This window comes from Lampris incognitus, chromosome 11, assembly GCF_029633865.1.
Source record: "Lampris incognitus isolate fLamInc1 chromosome 11, fLamInc1.hap2, whole genome shotgun sequence".
In the NCBI taxonomy this organism is placed as follows: domain Eukaryota; kingdom Metazoa; phylum Chordata; class Actinopteri; order Lampriformes; family Lampridae; genus Lampris; species Lampris incognitus.
In genome coordinates, this window is record NC_079221.1 from 56,840,633 (window position 1) to 56,853,132 (window position 12,500).

A 12,500-nucleotide genomic window follows, 5' to 3' on the forward strand; every position below is an offset into this window, starting at 1 on the left:
GGCCCAGCAGAGGCTGTACTTTCTGTTCCAGCTCAAGAAATTCAGCCTGCCTCAGGAACTGCTGATTCAGTTCTACACTGCAATAGTCCAGTCTGTCCTCTGCACACCCATCACTGTCTGGCTTGATTCGGCCACCAAACAGGACAGGGACAGACTGCAACGAACAGTTAGGTCAGTTCTTTTCCCATTGCCTTGGTCAGGGGCACAGACAGGAAGGAGTACTAACCCTAACATGCATGTCTTTTTGATGGTGGGGGAAACCGGAGCGCCTGGAGAAAACTCACCACAGACACAGGGAGAACAGGCAAACTCCACACAGAGGACGACCTGGGATGACCCCCACGGTTGGACTACCCCAGGGTCTGTGAGGTGACAGTGCTAACCACTGCTTCGAGGACAGCGCTTTAGAAGCATATGCTGCTGCCCCCCCCCCCCCCCGATAGCTCCATTTCACAGTCTGGAACTGCAGAAGATGACGTGTGCTGTCCGGTATATGCTCACCAAGCCAGGTTTCAGTAAGACACAGGGCGGCAGATCTGGAAAAGTCCCGAGTTTTTTTTTTTAATTTTGATATATGTTGCCATAGCTCCAGCCACTCTACAGAGGTGATGACGTACTGTACTGTTCTCCTCACCATTGCCAGAGTGTTTTGGTGAATTGTGACTGTTTACTGAAATTAGGTGTCTTGTAAGGTAAATGTGGTCCGTGACAAAGTGGGTGAGAACACACCATTTGTCCCATCATCTCCATCATTACCAGATGTTGGCTTTCCCTGCCACAGTGGTGCAGCCTAAACCCAGGTGCTTTGGAGTTGTTAGGGTGGTAGGATGTCAGGGTGTAGATGTGTGCACATGTTAATTTAAGCTCAATTGTTATGAGTTGAGTTTTGTTCAGTTAAGCTGAGTTTGTACATATTTTGTTTCACATGTGGCTACACCCTGTAAACAAATCATTTTTGTTAAATGGAAACAGTTTTGAGTCTGCCTCCTACATGTTAGCCACCCAGGCCAGGCTTCCCCACAGTTGGTGGCAGTGGTGGGATCAAGGCTAGTAGGAGGCAGTGAAGGAAATGCCAACCTGAGAAAAGAAACTTCAGGCAACTGATGTGCTATAATGTTCATGGTTCTTGACCAGCATGGGGCAACAGTCAGCTATTGGATCAACTAGGTTGTGCTGAACTGTCCAGTCTTTGGTGACATCTGGTGCAGAAGCAGTCTGACAGGGGTGCCAGGATGGAGCAGGAAGGCAAACAGAAGGGGCAGAGGTGGAATCGAGTCTAGCAGCGGTGTGCCCAGTTTCAGCAGGGGGTTTAGCAGGACCATCAGGGGTGTCCGCAGCGGTTGGGAGGTGCAGCAAATGCCTCTAACCCCTCTGCCGAGCACAAGGCAGAGTACTCTTGACAACCAAGCTATTTGGGGGAGGCCTGATGCCCAGCCATTGGGGGCATCCAGCGGAGAACATTTCAGTCAAGTGAGGTTCCCTGACTGGAGAGATCCAAGGATTCATGAAGAATGGAAGAGCCAGATGCCGGTGCAGTACATAAACCACACAGACTCTTTCCAAGGGAAGTGAGATACTTCATTATTGAAAAGGGAGCTCTAGCGGTTAAATGGGCTTTAGACGCTTTGAAGTATGACCTCATTGGTAAAGACTTTGTGCTTGAGGCTGATCACGTTTGCAGTGGAGCCACAGAAGGAAGCACTAACGCAAGGATGACCAGCTGGTATCTTTATTCAGCCACGTTGTTTACAGGTCTGGTACAGACCAGGACACAAGAATGTTATTGCTGACTTCCTGTCCCGTGACTCTGAGGAGTAACGTCTTGGGGGGGGGGGGGGCGGACAAAGTGGGTGAGAATACACCATTTGTCCATTCATCAATCATTACCAGGTGTTGGCTTTCCCTGCCACAGTGGTGCAGCCTAAACCCAGGTGCTGCTGATTGACTCCTTGCGGCACAATATGTGTCAGAATGCCATAGCCTCAGGGTCAGTGAGTGACCAAAACAATTACTATTCAATTACTGTTCCACCTACCGGTCCAGTTACTGTCAGTTGGTGTTCAAGTGCTGTTCTGTTTCTGCCAGTTCTACCTATTCCTTTTTCCATTTATTTTCATTTGTTTTGTTTTGTTTTTTGTACTCTGTTGACCTGTTTTGCTGTCCCCTGCTTTGGCAGCATTGTAATTAATGCAGTCATGCCAATAAAGCATCACTGGAGTCAGTTGAGGTGGTTCGGGCATTTGATCAGGATGCCTCCTGGGCGCTTTCCTTTGGAGGTTTTCCGGGCATGGCCAACTGGGGGGAGATCCCGGGGTAGACCCAGAACTCGCTGGAGGGACTACATGTCCAATCTGGCCTGGGAACGCCTTGGGATCCCCCAGGAGGAGCTGGAGGGCGTTGCTGGGGAGAGGGAGGTCTGGACTGCCTTACTTAGCTTGCTGCCACCGCGACCTGACTCCGGAGAAGCGGCTGATGATGAGATGAGATGAGAGGAGACTCCAGGAGTATTTCAGCAGTTGCTTTGGAGTTGTTAGGGTGGTAGGATGTCAGGGCGTAGTTGTGTGCACATGTTAGTAATGGCCTGGCAGCCTGTCCAGGGTGTCTCCCCGGCCTGCCACCCAGTGACGGCTGGGATAGGCTCCAGTGTCCCGCGACCCTTAGAGCAGGATAAGCGGCTTGGATAATGGATGGATGGATGTTATGAGTTGGGTTTTGTTCAGTTAAGCCGAGTTGATTGTTAATTTGTTTGTTTGCTGTGTACATATTCTTTGGTGTCACGTGTAGCTACACCCTGTAAATAAGTCATTCTTGTTAAATGCACACAGTTTTGGGTCTGCCTCCTATGTTTCAGCCAGCCAGGCCAGGCTTCCCCACCCATAATAAAAAGTTGAGTAGATTTTATAGTTCTAAATGTGTAAGTTAAAAATATGAGGTACGACGCCATATTGGAAGATAATCGTTGTTTTTAGTGCGTTGTGATTAAAGTGAAATATGACCACAAACTGGTGTGTGTTTTCCAACACATGAGGAAGGTTAAACGGACACCGTGGTGAAGTTGGCTATCAAGTAATGAAGAGTATTTTCCTGGTGACTTACTGAGGGAAGGCCAGCTAGTGCCTGAGTGTGTCAGCTGGCAGAGCAGGATGCTAGCTCTGCCAGGGTTCAGGGTTCAGTCAGTGCCTTGATGCTGCAGGGTGTGTGTTCATGGTGTGAGATGCTTTGTGGCGTGAACGTGTTCAGCTGGGTGACTTCATGTTTCCGGTGTCGCACAATGTAAACGATCACCTGGCTGGACATGACGACCTCGTACATGACACAGTACATTAAATTCTTACGTGTTAACCTGCAGGGATGCAGTGATGACTGTCGTCTGGTGTTTTGTTTCAGCGAGGAGATCGACTCAGAGGTCAGAGGTCGGGGGGGTCAGAGGACCCTCAGCTCCGTTCTTCATCAACGGTCTGACTGACCTTCAGGTCATGGACGGAAGTCAGGTCACCATGACCGTAGAAGTTACTGGTAAGACTGTGTGTGTGTGTGTGTGTGTGTGTGTGTACAAGGAGTAAAGTGGATTAGGGCTGAGATTGGTATATGCATGTGAACTGTGGCTGTGGTACACTCCTGTGCATTTTGTGTGTGAGTGTGAGTGTGAGAGATAAGCCTTGGTATTTCCTTTCAGGTCTCCTGGGAGCAGGAGATGAAATGAGGACATGTTTACTTTGGATCATTTCTGCCTTTCTCCCTCTCTCTCTCTCTCTCTCTCTCTCTCTCTCTCTCTCTCTCTCTCTCTCTCTCTCTCTCTCTCTCTCTCTCTCTCTCTCTCTCGCTCTCCCTCTCTCTCTCTCTCTCTCTCTCTCTCTCTCTCTCTCTCTCGCTCTCTCTGTCTTTCTGTCTGTCTGTCTTTCTACCTCTACATCTCCCTATCCATGTCTGTATGTCCATTTCTGTGACTGCTGTGTGGGCGTGTATTTGTGTGCAGGGGTACACAGTAAGACTAATACTGTGTGTGTGTGTGTGTGTGTGTGTGTGTGTGTGTGTGTGTGTGTGTGTACTGGGAGTAAAGTGGCTGAGGGCTAAGACTGTGGTACACCTCTAAATCTGTGCATGTTGTGTTTATGTTGTTGAATTTGTGGTAGTGTTTGTGTTTTCTGTGTGTGTGTGTGTTTGAGTGCGTGTGTGTGTGGGTGTTTCCATCTGATGTTATTAAGCTGTATTGTGACAAACTCAGTTTAACTCAGACAGTACTTGTATGTGTATGACCAAACACCTCCTCATTATTGTACAACATGCTTGGATTACACAATACTTTTCCACCGTGGTCACAGAAGGTTGACTCAGTTCATCTGGACACAGTTACTGACAGATACCTTTCATCATCATCATCTCAGTGACTTCACCTGACTCCAGGTACCCCACCCTTACAAACAATACAGTGGCACAACCACCCAAACCAACCACCAGTTTCATTTGCAAATAAGGGTGTGAGGTGAACTAACTAGAGTTACAGTGGTCATGTGTACTATTCACAGAGGATTGGGGAATAGTTGCAATCACAGCATTGTAAGATGGTGACAGATGTACTCTTAGCTCCCTCTTGGTTCATGGATGGTCGTTCTCTCTTCACAAACATGGCCTCTTTGACTCCCCGTTCAAACCAGCGTTCCTCCCTATCAAGGATGTGCACATCCTGATCCTTGAAAGAGTGGCCAATGGCCTGTAGATGGTGTAGACTGTGGAGTCCTGGTCTGTAGATGGTGTAGACTGTGGAGTCCTGGCCTGTAGATGGTGTAGACTGTGGAGTCCTGGCCTGTAGATGGTGTAGACTGTGGAGTCCTGGCCTGTAGATGGTGTAGACTGTGGAGTCCTGGCCTGTAGATGGTGTAGACTGTGGAGTCCTGGCCTGTAGATGGTGTAGACTGTGGAGTCCTGGTCTGTAGATGGTGTAGACTGTGGAGTCCTGGCCTGTAACTGGTGTAGACTGTGGAGTCCTGGCCTGTAGCTGGTGTAGACTGTGGAGTCCTGGTTTAATGTGTTAGCTCTCCTTTGTTGTGTCATCCTCTTGGCCAGCGTCTGTTTGGTTTCCCCGATGTACAAGTCACGACAATCCTCCTGGCACTTAACAGCATACTATAATGATCGCTGCCTAGGCATCCATTTTGTGACGCAATACTTGCGTTGCGGGGGAGTACCGGTTTTATTGTGGTATTGGGTAGACGTACGTGTGAACCGTCGTCAATCCGCTTTTCAGTGCTGAAACCATGACCTGTATCACAGCAACGTCTGTCCTCAATAAAACTACAGCTGAAGTGTGAAGATTTTTGTCTGCTGTTCATCCATTGCACTCTTTTGAATCCGCGGAGATCACCCCAATCTCTATGGTATTGCTGTTTGTGCTGGGGGACCTGATCCTTGGGGTGGCCCAACTTCTGGTACAGTGTGTTTTGCGGTTTGAAAGCAACTGATGTGTTTGGGGTCTTCCTGGCTTTGACAAACGCCCAGTTAGGATAACCACACTTAACCAGGGCCTGTTTAATGTGGGATTTCTCCCCTTCCTCGGCCACTGTGTCGGTGGGGACGTTGTCAGCTCGGTGGTCCAGCGTCCTGATGATTCCTAGTTTGTGCTCCAGTGGATGATGAGAGTCAAACCTTAAATACTGATCAGTATGAGTTGGTTTATGGTAAACATCAACACTCAAATGTCCTCCATCACCAATTGTAATCTCACAGTGCAATAAGACTAACTTGTCATGTTCCACATCCTCCCTGGTGAACTTGATGTGGTGTCCACAGAGTTAATGTGGCTGGCGAAATGTGCTACATCCTGAAATTTAATTTTAACCCAGATGTCATCCACAAATCTGAACCAATGGCTAGGCTAGGTGGTGTCCCTGGATAGGACATCGTAACTATTCCCCAATCCTCTGTGAATGTCTGACAGGACGCGGAAGTGGGGCAGGCTAAGCTAACTGCTAGCCCATGCAGACTGGCAGTTCTGATAACACCAAGAATGGTGTGGTAGCGGCCTCGTCTGGCGTTGACTGTGATGTTTATGGTGTCGTCATGTGGAGTGCGAGGAGGTGTGTTGAGAGTGCCTGGCTGGGAGAGCTGGTGTTGGATCATCTGAGGGAGCCTGGTCTGCTGCTTCTGGTGGGCCCAAGAACCACGGCCCCTGCCTGGAGCTGTGCCCGAGGAGGAAGCACCGAGGGCAGTCTGACAGGACGCAGAAGCGGGGCAGGCTAAGCTAACTGCTAGCCCATGCAGAGCGGCAGTTCTGACAGTCATCCTGGCTGGCGTTCGTTCCCTTGGACAGTGATTTATTCTTGTTTAGTTTGGCTATATGTGTTAGTTAGTTGTGTGTTCTTGAAGTTCTTGTAGGTTTGGGATATGTGTTTTTGTCTGTGTTGCACTGCTCTTTGCTGGGGGTAACGATTTGTACCACTGTATTGTTTATAAGGGTGGGGTACCTGCAGTCACTGTATTGTTTATAAGGGTGGGGACACCTGCAGTCACTGTATTGTTTATAAGGGTGGGGACACCTGCAGTCACTGTATTGTTTATAAGGGTGAGGACACCTGGAGTCACTGTATTGTTTATAAGGGTGGGGACACCTGCAGTCACTGTATTGTTTATAAGGGTGGGGTACCTGCAGTCACTGTATTGTTTGTAAGGGTGAGGACACCTGCAGTCACTGTATTGTTTATAAGGGTGGGGACACCTGCAGTCACTGTATTGTTTATAAGGGTGGGGACACCTGCAGTCACTGTATTGTTTATAAGGGTGGGGACACCTGCAGTCACTGTATTGTTTATAAGGGTGGGGACAACTGCAGTCACTGTATTGTTTATAAGGGTGGGGACACCTGCAGTCACTGTATTGTTTATAAGGGTGGGGTACCTACAGTCACTGTATTGGTTATAAGGGTGGGGTACCTGCAGTCAGGGGAGACTGAAGAGGTCACTTAGATGATGATGAAACGTTTCGGTCAGTAAATGTTGTGTCTAGATGAACTGATTCAACCTTCTGTGATTTCTCTCACCTGGATTATTGAGCATGCATCAAGACTCTTCCACTGTGGGTTTTCCCTGGATAAGCTCTGTAAGGTTGAATTGCGGGGATGTCCAGCAGCATCTAACACTGCTGCAGTCATGAAAATAAAGCTCTGTTTGCCACAGGAAATAGCTGAACTCCCTGGGCGCCTCAATATAAACCAGGCTTAGCTGTCAGGAGAAACATCAACAGTGAAACGTTTCATTGATTTTCGTGATAATTTGCTGGAAGTCATCATCACCATCACCACCATGATGAAGGCTGTTAGCCTGAATAATCTGAGGAAGGCATTTGATGTCACTGCTGATTCTTTATACCAACATTATCACTGGTTTCAATACAGCGAGCGTTACAAGACAGATATTGAAGTGAACTGTAATGTTTCACTTTGGCCAGTGTGCAGATATTGTGCTTTCGTTAATGGTGGTCGCTAACAGTTACTGATTTAAGTTAAACTGTATTGAAAAGAAGCAGGCCGGCATGGTTGTGTGGTGGTTTTTTTTTTAGAAAGAATTTGATTCCAGATGTGTGTCCTTGTTGTGTTTGGCTGGGTTTCTTCTCACAGGCCAGAGAAACGTGAGCTGGATAAAACACTGGCTGCGTTCACACTGGCGGCCATATCTGATTTTTACTGTATTCAGACTGGAATCAGTCAGCATGGACAGTGTGTGTCCTGGATCCACCTTGTCATGATGGAGAAGCTTGCGTGTACTAATGACTGGTTAACGTAGTCGCCTGTGGTGCGGGGACACGGGTTTGCGTCCCCGCTGTGGCGGTTCCCGACCGCCCCCTGAATTCACTACATTGGTGTTAGAAGTGGGATGGTGAGACCGCGAGGCCATCGGAAGTGCGTGCGCCCAGAGGCGTGAGGGAGCTGGTATGCTGAAGCACAGGGATGCACTTCCCTGAGGAGGGGGGTAGTGTAACATGCACGGATAAATAGACTCGCTCGCCCTTCGCAAACGGGTCCGACCCTGTAGTTGACTGGTTAACATAGTCGCCCGTGGTGCGGGCGAACCGGGTTTGCGTCCTGGTTGCGGTGGTTCCCCGGCTGCCCCCTGAATCCGCTACATTGGTTAGTTGCTACATTAATTGAATTAATCGTACATTGATCATTACATTAATTGTGTGTACAAAGAGCTGTGCCGTCAGGAGCTTGGCTCCAGGTAGAGTCACCCGGGGCGGACAGGTCAAGGGGGAGGTTCCAGACGAAGCACGATCCAACAAAGACCTCAATGGCGGAACTGGCGGAAGATGTCTCCAGGTCACAACGGCAGCGAGCCACTCCACGTAAAAAGCTGTTACGTGCAGGCATCCTCCCATTGTGCGACTCCGGGATCGGCCTCTACGCCCACTTGGGGACCCAGAGGGAAGACAGTCATACTTGACGAGGGAGGAGAACGCTTCGATTCTGAGTCAGAGGGCTACGATGCGATTATGAAACAACAATTTTGATTTCTATACATGATTTATCTTTCTCACTGTGTGACAACTTGCTGCTTTTAAAACACAGCATATCCGTAATGATCCATAATTAAAATAAACAGATGAACTGACTTCCATTATCTTTGATTAATACAGTAACAAATAAAGATGTGTCAGCTGAAAGGTCACGTTTCCCAGCATGCAAAGAAGCAACAAGAGAAGAAACAGAAGTGTGTCTGTAGCAGTATCCTTGTTGTAACTTAACACGGCCTTCAACAAGACTTCAGCAGTCACTTGAGAATATAAAACGCTGCCCCATTCACAAAAACATAATAAAGACTTCAGCCCACAACCTCCTGTTATGGGCAATGAGCACACAACATAGAATTGTGTACCAGCGCTCATACAAAACTACCGCTTTCTGTGGAATATGTGGTAAAATTGTGAATAATTGAGAAAATACAAATAATAGGCCACAGTGAAATCATGGAAGTGCATGGACGTGCAACATAGCACATGTGCTTAGCTGGTGTAAGAGTAGGAGCTGGTCTACATGATCTGCTGTGCAGTAACTACATCCCCTGCAGTAGAGAAGACTCTGCAGAGAAACTGCTGCCTGCAATACACAAGTATCGCCTGGGCTACGTGGAAGTCAGAGGAAACATCACCTCATTCTTCCTCCACCAACTGAGAGAGTCCTCAGAGAGAGAGGGGGATGGAGCACTACGATACTTGGTCACTTCCTCCTCAGCTCCGCGAGAGGCTGACGTGGGCTGCTGGACTCCAGCATCAGTGAAGGTCTGCCCCATTAGATCCACTAGCAGAGAGGATGAAGCCTTTCTTTTGGGAGCAGAGGGGCTTTTTTGTTGCTCCTCGGTGGTCTTGGGATGAGGGGTGTGCTCCTCACTGTGTTGTGCTCTGGGTTTTCCTCCTCTTCTGCTCTCACCTCTTGCTGTAGATCAACACAATAAGAACAGGTAAACACGACTGCCTTACATTTTTAAATCACAATGTCAACATCTTCAACCCAAACCACATTTGAACAAGATCATCAACCAAACACAAATTTACTTTTTCTATTCGATGTCAAAATTCTTATATTGTTTATAGAATATTTGTTAATTTGTCTATTGACCTTTCGCAAAGTACCGCCCCAGAACGGTGCTTGTCCAATCCTACCTTAGCAACGGTTTCTATGTGAGGGAGGTCCGTCAAGCTTTCAAACACACAGCAAAATGCTGAAACGGTGTGCCTATGGGATCTGCAAATCGGATACTACATATGTGAAAAGTTTGGCGGGGGTGTCATTTTTTTTCCCCTCCTGAAACCCAGAACACAAGAAGCGCAACGTCGGCAATAGATTTGGCAGTATAGCAGACCCCGTGGCCAGCTTAATCCATCCAAAATCAACAAAAATACCTGTCTGCTCCAAGCTAAGCTATTAAGCTCCAAGGTACTAGCTATTATTGATAGCTAATACAGCTAACGTATTATTACTGTTACTTTTACCCACACAATTATTAATGCCATTATTAACATATCAGCTTATTACTGACTAACAAAATAACATTATTAATGTACCTGATGAACGTAACCAGCTTAGTCTGTGGCCAGAGATACCTAATTTAATGATAGCTAATTATAGCTAGCCCACTAACATAACTTTGTTATGCTAGTCACAGGTTAGCCAGGTTCCACCTTTCATTTCAGAGCATAGAGACCCGCGGGGAGGGTCGGCTGGGGTGGTCTCTGGCCAGTCTGACCTCCTCATATCCGGCCTATTTTAAACGTTTCTCCCCCTCTGTGAGCTCCAGGTGGGGACCGGTCGTTCGGGAAAAGTCATCCCGCCCGCGGAGGCATCTCGTTTGCCTTATTTTGTTGAAAATACCGATTCTGGTCTGAAGGTTAAAAAAAAAAATCATGGGGCGGTTCCCCCAGCCCCGGGGCATGTCCCTGGCCGCCCTGCGACCCCCAGGAGCCCATACAGTACCTCCAAAAAAGCCTGAATAAAAGAACGCTATGGGGAACATTGGCCAAAATCAACACTATAATATGGTGATGTTGACAATGGATTATTAAAAATATACCAATAATAGCTGAAATATGTAACTTACCATACAGTGCAAGAGCACAGCTGGTCCACAATGTGTTTCAGAATTAGTTGATGGGGTTTCTCATTCTTTGATTGCGACCGGTAAGCTTTACGCTCAATTACAGTCGCACCCTGCAGCCCGGAGTCTACGCAAGTCAGTTTTACTTTTAATATTCTGAATGTGTCCCTCCACCCCGTACCGTAGCCCCTTCTGCCTTTCACGGGGTGATATTAAGGATGAATTACTCCCAAATACAAAACTTATTTTCTCTGGGAATGCGCTGATTTCTTCCTTCATGTTTGGGTGTTTTCCGGCTACTTCCTGGATGGTTCTGAAATGCATGCAGGGCATAGCCACAGTAACTAAGGGGGGAGGGACTTTGCGAAAGGTCAATTGGATAAGTTAAAGAAATGTCTAAAGTGACATTGTAACATGTTTACATTGATTTTTACATAAAATGGCAGAATTACCTCAAGCGATGCAGCCTCAGCAATCACCCTTCCATACTTCTCCGCTCTCTCCTCCTCAGAAAGGACAGGCAGTCCCTTAAAACGGTGTCAATGTGACGTCCGGGTGGCATAGTGGTCTACCAACACGGGGATCGCCAGTTCGAATCCCCGTGTTACCTCCAGCTTGGTCGAGCGTCCCTACAGACACAATTGGCTGTGTCGGCGGGTGGGAAGCTGGATGTGGGTATGTGTCCTGGTTGCTGCACTAGCGCCTCCTCTGGTCAGTCGAGGCGCCTGTTCGGGGGGGGGGACTGGGGGGAAGAGCACGATCCTCATGCGCTGCATCCCCCTGGTGAAACTCCTCACTGTCAGGTGAAAAGAAGCGGCTGGTGACTCCACATGTATGGGAGGAGGCATGTGGTAGTCTGCAGCCCTCCCTGGATCAGCAGAGGGGGTGGAGCAGAGACCAGGAGGGCTCGGAAACATGGGGTAATTGGCCAAGTACAATTTGGGTGAGAAAAATAAATAAATAAATAAAGATGCGGGTCAAGAGCAGAGGCTGTGTGGAGAGTGTTTCTCTCCTGCTCACTGATGGACCTCTTTATCTCCCGGACCATTGATGACTCTCCAGTACTGTCCTTTGTGTCCTTGATAAGTTGAGCATGCAATGGGGCAATCAAACCCACTGTGGGGGTGCTCTCCTGTGATGTGAGAGTAGTCGCGCCTTTCATTGGCTTTAGGGCCTTAATTACATCCTCGGCTTCACTGTGAGTGCAGAGGTCAGCCTCTCCGCTCCTCACCTGAGGAGACAGTAAGGCGGCTCAGATCCCAGCTTGTTGCTCCAGAAACCTGTCAACCGTCTCATAAGCACTGTTCCACCTGTAGCTGACGCCTGTTTTCAGCTTGTGACACGGCAGACCAAGTAGCCTCTGCTCCTCAAGCTGGTGTTCTGCAGTGGTGCTGCGGTGGAGGAACGTGGTAATACGTCCGATCCGCCCCAGTAGCCTTGATACAGTGGGCAGCTTGAGCGCTTGCCAAGGTGCCAGATTTAGTGTGTGGGCATAACATCTCACGTGAAGGAATTTACCCGGCTGAGCAGCAGCGGTCATGTTGGGGGCATTATGGTCACTAGAACTACATCTTTGGTAGTGAACTGCCGTTCTTCTGCTCCATTCTGCAACAGCTCAGCCACATGTGCACCCGTGTGGTTCTGCTGTTGGGTTTCGTGAGACACGAGCTGCCAGTCATCGATTATAATAAAGTGTGCAGCTACGGTGACAAGATTTTGTAGCAGTGGATGTCCACACATCGCATGTTACTGCTGTCCTACCTGCTTTCCTCGATGATTCCATGACTACTGGTGGTTTGGATGTAGGGTGTGGGTCTCGCTGTGTCGGGGAACAAACGTCCAGATGGGATGTTGTATCTCGGCTGCAAAGTGAGCAGCACAGCGCGAAGGCCCTGCTTCTCCATGACTGAGTAGGGCCAC

At 48.4% G+C, this 12,500-nt stretch overlaps 1 protein-coding gene across 1 annotated transcript in view; it reads left to right on the forward strand.

Annotated features, from left to right (window-relative positions):
* Nucleotides 1–12,500, forward strand: part of LOC130120433 (myosin light chain kinase, smooth muscle-like) — a 224,614-nt gene that overhangs the window by 101,801 nt on the left and 110,313 nt on the right. Inside the window, exon 15 of the mRNA XM_056288969.1 lies at nt 3,388–3,516. Within this exon, the coding sequence (XP_056144944.1) occupies nt 3,388–3,516 (129 nt within the window). The remainder of the gene's footprint in view (nt 1–3,387; nt 3,517–12,500) is intronic.